Source organism: Lucilia sericata, unplaced genomic scaffold (genome assembly GCF_015586225.1).
Source record: "Lucilia sericata isolate MDLA Ls3-8-SP2 unplaced genomic scaffold, ASM1558622v1 Contig000283F_arrow, whole genome shotgun sequence".
In the NCBI taxonomy this organism is placed as follows: Eukaryota; Metazoa; Arthropoda; class Insecta; order Diptera; family Calliphoridae; genus Lucilia; species Lucilia sericata.
In genome coordinates this window covers 34,155-46,756 of record NW_023994308.1, presented here as the reverse complement: position 1 = coordinate 46,756, position 12,602 = coordinate 34,155, and the positions used below count along the sequence as shown (strand labels likewise).

Genomic DNA, 12,602 nt, shown 5'->3' with positions numbered 1-12,602 from the left:
TACTCTAGTCGAATAGAATCTATTCTAGTCGAATAGAATCTATTCTAGTCGAATAGAATCTATTCAAGTCGAATAAAATCTATTCAAGTCGAATAAAACCTATTCAAGTCGAATAGAATCTATTCTAGTCGAATGCAATCTACTCTAGTCGAAAATAATCTATTCTAGTCGAATACAATCTACTCTAGTCGAAAATAATCTATTCTAGTCGAATATAATCTATTCTAGTCGAATAAACTCTATTCTAGTCGAATAGAATCTACTCTAGTCGAATAGAATCTACTCTAGTCGAATAGAATCTATTCTAGTCGAATAGAATCTATTCTAGTCGAATCGAATCTATTCTAGTCGAATAAAATCTACTCTAGTCGAATAGAATATAATCTAGTCGAATCGAATCTGTTCTATTTGAATAGAACTGTTCTAGTCGAATAGAATCTCTTCTAGTCGAATAGAACTATTCTAGTCGAATAGAACTATTCTAGTCGAATAGAACTATTCTAGTCGAATAGAACTATTTTAGTCGAATAGAACTATTCTATTTGAATAGAACTATTCTAGTCGAATAGAACCTATTCTAGTCGAATAGAATCTATTCTAGTCGAATAGAATCTATTCTAGGCGAATAGAATCTCTTCTAGTCGAATAGAATCTATTCTAGTTGAATAAAATCTATTCTAGTTGAATAAAATCTATTCTAGTCGAATATAATCTATTCTTGTCGAATAGAATCTATTCTAGTCGAATAGTATCTATTCTAGTCGAATAGAATCTATTCTAGTCGAATAGTATCTATGCTAGTCGAATAGAATCTATCCTAGTCGAATAGTATCTATTCGAATAGAATCTATTCTAGTCCAACAGAATCTATTCTAGTCTTCACAGGTGTAAGGTGAACAAAGTCTGCATATTATTACCTGATTGTGATGTCGTTAAGATAGCTTCACAATTAATCAATTCAACATTAAATAAAATAACACTTAATTATTTATATTTCATTACTCAAAAGAAAATAAACATTTCTTTGTGGGAAACAATCAAACTTGCAATTTCATTCGTATATTAGCAAAACATAGTAAATAGCAATTGCATTTGAAAGTGAACGAAAAAAAGCAATATTTACAATTGAACTGCCAAACATGTAATTGATGATTCCAGTCTATAGAACATACATAAACGTATATGAATGTTTAGAAATTTTAAATGATTTTCATCAGGATATTTTTCACTTGCAATTTTTATTATTTTTTTTCTTAAAGAATTAAAACAAAAGCGTATCGAGATATCAAATAATACATTCATTCATAAATCATAGTTACAGCATAAAGCCAGAGTTTCCCATGCAATAAAATTTCAAATATACCCAACGAATTCTATACTCTCTCTACTTTTAAGAACCTCTATTGATATGAAAAATCAATTTAATAGTAGTCTATGAATGATGCCAACTTGCTTGAGGTATCTACATTTCTTTTTCATTCTATTCTCATGTAGTTGTTAGATTTTCTATGCGTTTGCCAACTATAGTATTTGTTTGTTTCCATTTTCTCACTTTTTGTTTTACTTACCGTAACATTGTGCCATTCATCACGATTCAAACCTTCGCCAACCGTGACACTAGTCGAATGTTTACCAAACACATGAACCACTTTCAATTGACCCTTTTCAACGATGACATACAATGCATATGGATTTAAATTGATACGATCAGGATTCTTAACATTATGATAGACAAGTAGACCGTGCGGCAGACGGGTGCGAAATTGAAATGAGATTTCACGACATAATCTGGTAATAGACACAAAATTTTGATATCAGTTTTACATAGAAATATTAAAACTTATACAAATATACCTCAATTGAAATGTTTGTATGATATCGCCATCGATTTGTATGAATGTATTATTTTCGGCAAATACAAAAGTTTTCTCTTGACCCGTCTCGGCAAATGTTAGTTCAGGTCCTCTTTGTTCGAATGGCACAGGACTTGTTTCGGAATCTCCATATGCTGGCGAGAATGTGTAGGGTGATTGTGGCAGTGCTGATTCTGTGGTGCTGGGTTCACGTGTTGTTGTTTGAAGGAAGGGTGGTAAAGTGTCTGGAAATTTTTAAGGAGATTATTAAGTTTCTTGAGTTGGGTTAGACTATGTTAAGCTATATATCCTAGTCAAATAGACTAGACTCCATTCTAGTCGAATAGACTAGACTCTATTCTGTTCGAATAGACTAGACTCTATTCTGTTCGAATAGACTACACTCTATTCTGTTCGAATAGACTACACTCTATTCTGTTCGACTAGACTAGACTCTATTCTAGTCGAATAGACTAGACTAGACTCCATTCTAGTCGAATAGACTAGACTCCATTCTAGTCGAATAGACTAGACTCCATTCTAGTCGAATAGACTAGACTCTATTCTAGTCGAATAGACTAGACTAGACTCTATTCTAGTCGAATAGACTAGACTAGACTCTATTCTAGTCGAATAGACTAGACTAGACTCTATTCTAGTCGAATAGACTAGACTAGACTCTATTCTAGTCGAATAGACTAGAATAGACTCTATTCTAGTCGAATAGACTAGACTCTATTCTAGTCGAATAGACTAGACTCTATTCTAGTCGAATAGACTAGACTCTATTCTAGTCGAATAGACTAGACTCTATTCTAGTCGAATAGACTAGACTCTATTCTAGTCGAATAGACTAGACTCTATCCTAGTCGAATAGACTAGACTCTATTCTAGTCGAATAGACTAGACTCTATTCTAGTCGAATAGACTAGACTCTATTCTAGTCGAATAGACTAGACTCTATTCTAGTCGAATAGACTAGACTCTATCCTAGTCGAATAGACTAGACTCTATTCTAGTCGAATAGACTAGACTCTATTCTAGTCGAATAGACTAGACTCTATTCTAGTCGAATAGACTAGACTCTATTCTAGTCGAATAGACTAGACTCTATTCTAGTCGAATAGACTAGACTCTATTCTAGTCGAATAGACTAGACTCTATTCTAGTCGAATAGACTAGACTCTATTCTAGTCGAATAGACTAGACTCTATTCTAGTCGAATAGACTAGACTCTATTCTAGTCGAATAGACTAGACTCTATTCAAGTCGAATAGACTAGACTCTATTCTAGTCGAATAGACTAGACTCTACTCTAGTCGAATAGACTAGACTCTATTCTAGTCGATTAGACTAGACTCTATTCTATTCGAATAGACTAGACTCTATTGTAGTCGAATAGACTAGACTCTATTCTAGTCGAATAGACTAGACTCTATTCTAGTCGAATAGACTAGACTCTATTCTAGTCGAATAGACTAGACTCTATTCTAGTCGAATAGACTAGACTCTATTCTAGTCGAATAGACTAGACTCTATTCTAGTCGAATAGACTAGACTCTATTCTAGTCGAATAGACTAGACTCTATTCTAGTCGAATAGACTAGACTCTATTCTAGTCGAATAGACTAGACTCTATTCTAGTCGAATAGACTAGACTCTATTCTAGTCGAATAGACTAGACTCTATTCTAGTCGAATAGACTAGACTCTATTCTAGTCGAATAGACTAGACTCTATTCTAGTCGAATAGACTAGACTCTATTCTCGTCGAATAGACTAGACTCTATTCTAGTCGAATAGACTAGACTCTATTCTCGTCGAATAGACTAGACTCTATTCTAGTCGAATAGACTAGACTCTATTCTAGTCGAATAGACTAGACTAGACTCTATTCTAGTCGAATTGACTAGACTCTATTCTCGTCGAATAGACTATACTCTATTCTAGTCGAAGAGACTAGACTCTATTCTAGTCGAAGAGACTAGACTCTATTCTAGTCGAATAGACTAGACTCTATTCTAGTCGAAGAGACTAGACTCTATTCTAGTCGAAGAGACTAGACTCTATTCTAGTCGAATAGACTCGACTTTATTCTAGTCGAACAGCCTCTGTTTTAGTCGAATAGACTATATTATTGTCAAATGTAGTCGAATAGACAACATTATTGTCAAATCTACTCTATCCCCACTATTTATTCTTTATTTTAACAAATAAATACCATTTCTTTCTTTTTATTCAATTTATTTTTACCTTTAACAATCGTTTACTAACAATTTGGCATAAACGATAATAAAAAAAATCCTCTTCTAATCCTAATTGAACAATAAATATAAATGACTTCTATGTAATCCCTTTAACTTAAAAAAATACAAAAAACCAAACTCCCAGATACTTACGTGGCGCACCAATACAATAAAACAAACATTCAGCTTCACTATTAAAACGATTCTGAGCGTTGCCTTCACAGCCACCCCATATGAAAGAAGTACACTCATTGGTAGTCGATTCATAACGCCATTTATAGGTGAACTGTTTGCAAGGACCCGGATCCGCTGGACCGGCACATTTATCGTATAATTTTTCCTTGGGCAAAGCTACAATATTGCCCAAACTACCGCCAGGCCCCGAAGAACCAAGACCACCCATACCAACACCCACTGCAATGTTTGTTGCATTCATGATGGCCAACAGTTCACCGTTAGGGCCAACGCCAACAGCCATGTTATTATTTATATTGCTGGCTGTTAGATTCATGTTGTTGTTATTGTTAATGTTATTATTGTTGTTGCTATTGAGATTAAGATTGCTGTTACTGGCAGGATTATTTGCATTGATATTGTTGATGATAATGCCGCTGCCGCCATTATTATTGCTGTTCATGCCACTGATGATGTTGTTGTTATTGTTGTTATTGCTGTTGGTCGTTTGAGTATTTGAACTAATTAAATTTGTATGCGATGAAGTAAGACCCGTATTTAGTTGGGCATTTGAATTTAAACTGTTGGCATTATTAAGATTAATATTGATGTTTGAATTATCATTATTGTTGTTGTTGATATTATTATTGTTGTTAATATTGCTATTGCTGTTGATATTCAATGGATTATTGTTATTAACTTGAGAATTTATTAATAGTGAATTGGTAGCAGCGGGCACTGCATGAGCCGATGTATTCAATAAAACGAGGGAGTATAAAAGGAAATATATTATTGTATTTTGGAACCATGGTGATGATGTAAATGTTGACGATGATAACGATGTTAATGCAGATGTTGTTCGTTTTCTTATTGTTGCTGCTGTTGTTGTTGGAGTGGATGTTGTAAACATATACGGCATTGTTAATAAAGTTCACATTCAAACAAGTGGATAGAAAAACTCTGAAAGTGAAAAAAATATAAAGAATAGGAATTAGGTAAACATTATGTAGTTGAGATACATAAGTGGTTAGTGTTAAATTAAATAAGAACTATTTTGTTTATTTTTGTTTAGCTTCTAGTCTATGGTCTAGTCTAGTCTATAGTCTAGTCTACAGTCTAGTCTACAGTCTAGTCTATAGTCTAGTCTATAGTCAAGTCATAGTCTAGTCTACAGTCTAGTCTATAGTCTAGTCTATAGTCTAGTCTATAGTCAAGTCTATAGTCTAGTCTATTGTCTAGTCTATAGTCCTAGTCTATAGTCTAGTCTATAGTCTAGTCTATAGTGTAGTCTATAGTCCTAGGTCTATAGTCTAGTCCTATAGTCTAGTCTATAGTCTGTCTATAGTCTAGTCTATAGGTCTAGTCTATAGTCTAGTCTATAGTCCTAGTCGATAGTCTACTATAGTCTAGTCTATAGTCTAGTCTATAGTCTAGTCTACAGTCTAGTCTATAGTCTAGTCTATAGTCTAGTCTATAGTCAAGTCTATAGTCTAGTCTACGGTCTAGTCTATAGTCTAGTCTATAGTCTAGTCTATAGTCAAGTCTATAGTCTAGTCTATAGTCTAGTCTATAGTCAGTCTATAGTCTAGTCTATAGTCAGTCTATAGTCTAGTCTATAGTCTAGTCTATAGTCTAGTCTATATCTAGTCTATAGTCTAGTCTATAGTCTAGTCTATAGTCTAGTCTACAGTCTAGTCTATAGTCTAGTCTATAGTCTAGTCTATAGTCTAGTCTATAGTCAAGTATATAGTCTAGTCTACAGTCTAGTCTATAGTCTAGTCTATAGTCTAGTCTATAGTCTAGTCTATAGTCTAGTCTATAGTCAGTTTAGTCTAGTCTATAGTCTAGTCTATAGTCTAGTCTATAGTCTAGTCTATAGTCTAGTCTATAGTCTAGTCTAGTCTATAGTCTAGTCTATAGTCTAGTCTATAGTCTAGTCTATAGTCTAGTCTAGTCTAGTCTATAGTCTAGTCTATAGTCTAGTCTATAGTCTAGTCTATAGTCTAGTCTATAGTCTAGTCTATAGTCTAGTCTATAGTCTAGTCTATAGTCTAGTCTATAGTCTAGTCTATAGTCTAGTCTATAGTCTAGTCTATAGTCTAGTCTATAGTCTAGTCTATAGTCTAGTCTATAGTCTAGTCTATAGTCTAGTCTATAGTCTAGTCTATAGTCTAGTCTATAGTCTAGTCTATAGTCTAGTCTATAGTCTAGTCTATAGTCTAGTCTATAGTCTAGTCTATAGTCTAGTCTATAGTCTAGTCTATAGTCTAGTCTATAGTCTAGTCTATAGTCTAGTCTATAGTCTAGTCTATAGTCTAGTCTATAGTCTAGTCTATAGTCTAGTCTATAGTCTAGTCTATAGTCTAGTCTATAGTCTAGTCTATAGTCTAGTCTATAGTCTAGTCTATAGTCTAGTCTATAGTCTAGTCTATAGTCTAGTCTATAGTCTTCTATAGTCTAGTCTATAGTAGTCTATAGTAGTCTATAGTCTAGTCTATAGTCTAGTCTATAGTCTAGTCTATAGTCTAGTCTATAGTCTAGTCTATAGTCTAGTCTATAGTCTAGTCTATAGTCTAGTCTATAGTCTAGTCTATAGTCTAGTCTATAGTCTAGTTATCTAGTCTATAGTCTAGTCTATAGTCTAGTCTATAGTCTAGTCTATAGTCTAGTCTATAGTCTAGTCTATAGTCTAGTCTATAGTCTAGTCTATAGTCTAGTCTATAGTCTAGTCTATAGTCTAGTCTATAGTCTAGTCTATAGTCTAGTCTATAGTCTAGTCTATAGTCTAGTCTATAGTCTAGTCTATAGTCTAGTCTTAGTCTAGTTTAGTCTATAGTCTAGTTTAGTCTATAGTCTAGTCTATAGTCAAGTCTATAGTCTAGTATATAGTCTAGTCTATAGTCTAGTCTATAGTCTAGTCTATAGTCTAGTCTATAGTCAAGTCTATAGTCTAGTATAGTCTAGTCTATAGTCTAGTCTATAGTCTAGTCTATAGTCTAGTCTATAGTCTAGTCTATAGTCTAGTCTATAGTTTAGTCTATAGTCTAGTCTATAGTCTAGTCTAGTCTATAGTCTAGTCTATAGTCTAGTCTATAATCTAGTCTATAGTCTAGTCTATAGTCTAGTCTATAGTCTAGTCTATAGTCTAGTCTATAGTCTAGTATATAGTCTAGTCTATAGTCTAGTCTATAGTCTAGTCTATAGTCTAGTATATAGTCTAGTCTATAGTCTAGTCTATAGTCTAGTCTATAGTCTAGTCTATAGTCTAGTCTAGACTATAGTCTAGTCTATTGTCTAGTCTATAGTCTAGTCTAGTCTATAGTCTAGTCTAGACTATAGTCTAGTCTATAGTCTAGTCTAGACTATAGTCTAGTCTATAGTCTAGTCTAGACTATAGTCTAGTCTATAGTCTAGTCTAGACTATAGCCTAGTCTATAGTCTAGTCTAGACTATAGTCTAGTCTATAGTCTAGTCTATAGTCTAGTCTATAGTATAGTCTATAGTCTAGTCTATAGTATAGTCTATAGTCTAGTCTATAGTCTAGTCTATAGTCTTTAGTCTAGTCTATAGTCTAGTCTATAGTCTAGTCTATAGTCTAGTCTATAGTCTAGTCTATAGTCTAGTCTATAGTCTAGTCTATAGTCTAGTCTATAGTCTAGTCTATAGTCTAGTCTATAGTCTAGTCTATAGTCTAGTCTATAGCTAGTCTATAGTCTAGTCTATAGTCTAGTCTATAGTCTAGTCTATAGTCTAGTCTATAGTCCTAGTCTATAGTCTAGTCTATAGTCTAGTCTATAGTCTAGTCTATAGTCTAGTCTATAGTCTAGTCTATAGTCTAGTCTATAGTCTAGTCTATAGTCTAGTCTATAGTCTAGTCTATAGTCTAGTCTATAGTCTAGTCTATAGTCTAGTCTATAGTCTTCTAGTCTATAGTCTAGTCTATAGTCTAGTCTATAGTCTAGTCTATAGTCTAGTCTATAGTCTAGTCTATAGTCTAGTCTATAGTCTAGTCTATAGTCTAGACTATAGTCTGGTCTATAGTCTAGTCTATAGTCTGGTCTATAGTCTAGTCTATAGTCTGGTCTATAGTCTAGTCTATAGTCTGGTCTATAGTCTCGTCTATAGTTTAGTCTATAGTCTAGTCCATAGTCTGGTCTATAGTCTAGTCTATAGTCTAGTCCATAGTCTAGTCTATAGTCTAGTCTATAGTCTAGTCCATAGTCTAGTCTATAGTCTAGTCTATAGTCTAGTGTATAGTTCTAGTCTATAGTCTGGTCTGTAGTGTAGTCCATAGTCTGCAGTATAGTCTATAGTCTAGTTAAAAATCCATCCATCTTGAGGGATTGTGTGATTACACTTGAACTATGTAGTTCCTTACACCAATATAAATATCGTTATGAGGAAATAGCCTAAGGTTAGACGTTCAGGGTCTAACATCTGAACAAGGAGAAAGTCATATCCAAATACATACATAAATAGCTTTGTTACGCCTTATTCTGTGACACCCGGTCTACGTTCAACTATGAGGTTTAGCCCGCTCTAAAACAGACATCTAATAGTATTGTCAGTGAAAGGTTTATAAGCTTAACTAAGGCATTGGGAAAAATTATAACTTTTGATGACTTTTTCAGAAGTTGTATGAATGATTAAGATGAGTAGTCGGTTAATTACCAACTTAGTAGATCGAGGTTCGAAGATTTACACGTCCTAACCTAACTTTCGAATATAGTCAGTTGTATATGTATATGGTCATCTCATTTTCTGACCCTTTTCTTCCAAAAAAAAATATTACCTGTTAAAAAGTTATTTTTCCTTTAAACAAACAAAAACAAAAACTAATATTTATCACCGAAATCATTATTTGCAGCAGCAGTGAAAAAAGTGAAAAGTGCAAGTAAGAAAGATGCTGTTGCCATTTTCGTAGCAATTTTTTATACGCAAATATTTTTATTTTTCTTATTTTGTTATATTATTATTATTTTTTGAAGTATTTGCCCTACATTAACATGTAAATGACTTTTGCACTTATTTGCTATTACTGCTATTTTGCAATAGCTAAAGCTACTGCCTGCTTGTAAGCTTGCACACACACACACACTGAACACTTTATTATCAAGTCATCTATTATAACAAAATTATCTCTTTCGTTATACTTTTCTTTTTTTTTCTGTTTTGAAGTCTTATACAAATACTTTTCTAACACTTATGCTAAGAATAACAAATTTCAGTTAGTTGAAGTCCTTTTTTTGTTCTCGGGTAGTTTTTTATCTCTTTTTACTGTTATTGTTGCTGTAAGTTTTATAACATATTCGCAGTTAAAGCTTTATTCTTTCTTTTCATTCAGGAGCATATCACCCAACATCATCAGTCAATGTCAAGTCATTTAATGTTAAAAGTTACAAGAAAAAAAGGAAGAACAAAGAAAAAACAACTAAACTATTCTATATGATTACGTAGAGACAAATAGTGAGTGAAAAAAGTTGTGGTACAATTTTGTTTATAATTAGTTAACTTTGTTTTTGTATTAAAGTTTTGTAAATATTGAAAAGAAATTTTAAAAATCCTCATTTTCTATTACTGAAGTGTGAATTTTTACTGTTTTTATCCTCTAGTTTAATTTTTTACGTCACTGTATTTGTGCAATTATAGGTATTTATAAACACTTATATGAGTATATGTTTATTAGACTGCTTTAAAATTAGTTGGGCGTATTACCCATGACTTTTTGCTACTATATTAACAATCTAAACTATTAACTAGTCTGTGACTAGTCCATAGATCAGGCATAGGAAATTGTTGTCTATAGTCTAGTCTATAGTCTAGTCCATAGTCTAGTCTATAGTCTAGTCCATAGTCTAGTCTATAGTCTAGTCCATAGTCTAGTCTATAGTCTAGTCCATAGTCTAGTCTATAGTCTAGTCTATAGTCTAGTCTATAGTCTAGGTCTATAGTCTAGTCTAGTCCTAGTCCATAGTCTAGTCTATAGTCTAGTCCATAGTCTAGTCTATATCTAGTCTATAGTCTAGTCTCTAGTCTAGTCTATAGTCTAGTCTATAGTCTAGTCTATAGTCTAGTCTATAGTCTAGTCTATAGTCTAGTCTATAGTCTAGTCTATAGTCTAGTCTATAGTCTAGTCTATAGTCTAGTCTATAGTCTAGTCTATAGTCTAGTCTATAGTCTAGTCTATAGTTAGTCTATAGTCTAGTCTATAGTCTAGTCTATAGTCTAGTCTATAGTCTGTCTATAGTCTAGTCTATAGTCTAGTCTATAGTCTAGTCTATAGTCTATCTAGTCTATCTAGAGTCTAGTCTATAGTCTAGTCTATAGTCTAGTCTATAGTCTAGTCTATAGTCTAGTCTATAGTCTAGGCCTATAGTCTAGTCTATAGTCTAGTCTAGTCTATAGTCTAGTCTATAGTCTAGTCTATAGTCTAGTCTATAGTCTAGTCTATAGTCTAGTCTATAGTCTAGTCTATAGTCTAGTCGATAGTCTAGTCTATAGTCTAGTCTATAGTCTAGTCTATAGTCTAGTCTATAGTCTAGTCCTATAGTCTAGTCTATAGTCTAGTCTATAGTCTAGTCTATAGTCTAGTCTATAGTCTAGTCTATAGTCTAGTCTATAGTCCTAGTCCTATAGTCTAGTCTATAGTCTAGGCCTATAGTCTAGTCTATAGTAGCCTAGTCTATAGTCTAGTCTATAGTCCTAGTCGAGAGTCAGTCTATAGGCTATAGTCTAGTCTATAGTCTATAGTCTAGTCTAAGTTAGTCGAGTCTATAGTCTAGCTATAAGTCTAGTCTATAGGCTAGTCCTAATAGTCGTAGCTATAGTCTAGTCTATAGTCTAGTCTAATAGTCTAGGTCTATAGTCTAGTTAGATAGTCTAGTCTATAGTCTAGTCTATAGTCTAGTCTATAGTCTAGTCTATAGTCTAGTCTATAGTCTAGTCTATAGTCTAGTCTATAGTCTAGTCTATAGTCTAGTCTATAGTCTAGTCTATAGTCTAGTCTATTAGTCTAGTCTATAGTCTAGTCTATAGTCTAGTCTATAGTCTAGTCTATAGTCTAGTCTATAGTCTAGTCTATAGTCTAGTCTATAGTCTAGTCTATAGTCTAGTCTATAGTCTAGTCTATAGTCTAGTCTATAGTCTAGTCTATAGTCTAGTCTATAGTCTAGTCTATAGTCTAGTCTATAGTCTAGTCTATAGTCTAGTCTATAGTCTAGTCTATAGTCTAGTCTATAGTCTAGTCTATAGTCTAGTCTATAGTCTAGTCTATAGTCTAGTCTATAGTCTAGTCTATAGTCTAGTCTATAGTCTAGTCTATAGTCTAGTCTATAGTCTAGTCTATAGTCTAGTCTATAGTCTAGTCTATAGTCTAGTCTATAGTCTAGTCTATAGTCTAGTCTATAGTCTAGTCTATAGTCTAGTCTATAGTCTAGTCTATAGTCTAGTCTATAGTCTAGTCTATAGTCTAGTCTATAGTCTAGTCTATAGTCTAGTCTATAGTCTAGTCTATAGTCTAGTCTATAGTCTAGTCTATAGTCTAGTCTATAGTCTAGTCTATAGTCTAGTCTATAGTCTAGTCTATAGTCTAGTCTATAGTCTAGTCTATAGTCTGATCTATAGTCTACTATAGTATTTAGTCTAGTCTATAGTAATACTAGTATAGTATTTAGTCTATAGTAGAGTCTATACTATAAGCTAGACTATAGACTATAGTCTATAGTGTGGTTTGATCTACTTTCCCTCAACACAACGACGTCTTAAAGCAATATCTCACAGTTGTTAACAGGAAAATTTTAAGATTTTTCACCTTAATTGTTGGTAGCAGTCTACTGTTTTAACCTAAGATAGTAAGCAATTTTCGAGTGTTGTTACAATTTTCTTTCTAGTATCTTTTTGGTCATGCTTTATGAACTTATACAATATTTGAAAAACGAATATAGGAAAATAAAAAAATAACAAAGTTTACTATTATTTGCACTTCCGGCGGATATAAACACCGAAGAATATTAGATGTTTTTCATTTAACCGAAAAAAATCGAAAAAGTGTCGTGGCAAAAAGTTGTATATTTCAAAGATGTTGATTTTTGGGTCTTGGTTTTTATGCGAAAATGCTAAATAGTTGGAAAAACTTAAATATTCTCATATACTACTAGTACGTAAAGCATTAGCAGCATTCTCTATATAAATGCAATTTAAATGGAAAATATCAAAAACTATTTTTTTTCTTACATTCTTAACAACATTGTCATTGTGTGGATAAAGAATGATGAATTCACCAGTCAAAGTATTGATGATGTTGAAAATATTGCTGATGATAGTTTTTTTCT

At 33.0% G+C, this 12,602-nt stretch overlaps 1 protein-coding gene across 3 annotated transcripts in view; it reads right to left on the bottom strand.

Annotated features, from left to right (window-relative positions):
* LOC119603214 overlaps positions 1-12,602 on the bottom strand; it is a 111,306-nt gene that overhangs the window by 75,472 nt on the left and 23,232 nt on the right. For all 3 annotated transcript variants that reach the window (XM_037955180.1, XM_037955182.1, XM_037955181.1), the window contains exons 2-4: positions 4,252-5,232; positions 1,855-2,098; positions 1,569-1,788 (exon numbers count right to left, since the gene is read on the bottom strand). In XM_037955180.1, coding sequence (XP_037811108.1) covers positions 1,569-1,788; positions 1,855-2,098; positions 4,252-5,191 — 1,404 coding nt within the window. In that variant the 5' untranslated portion in view covers positions 5,192-5,232. The remainder of the gene's footprint in view (positions 1-1,568; positions 1,789-1,854; positions 2,099-4,251; positions 5,233-12,602) is intronic.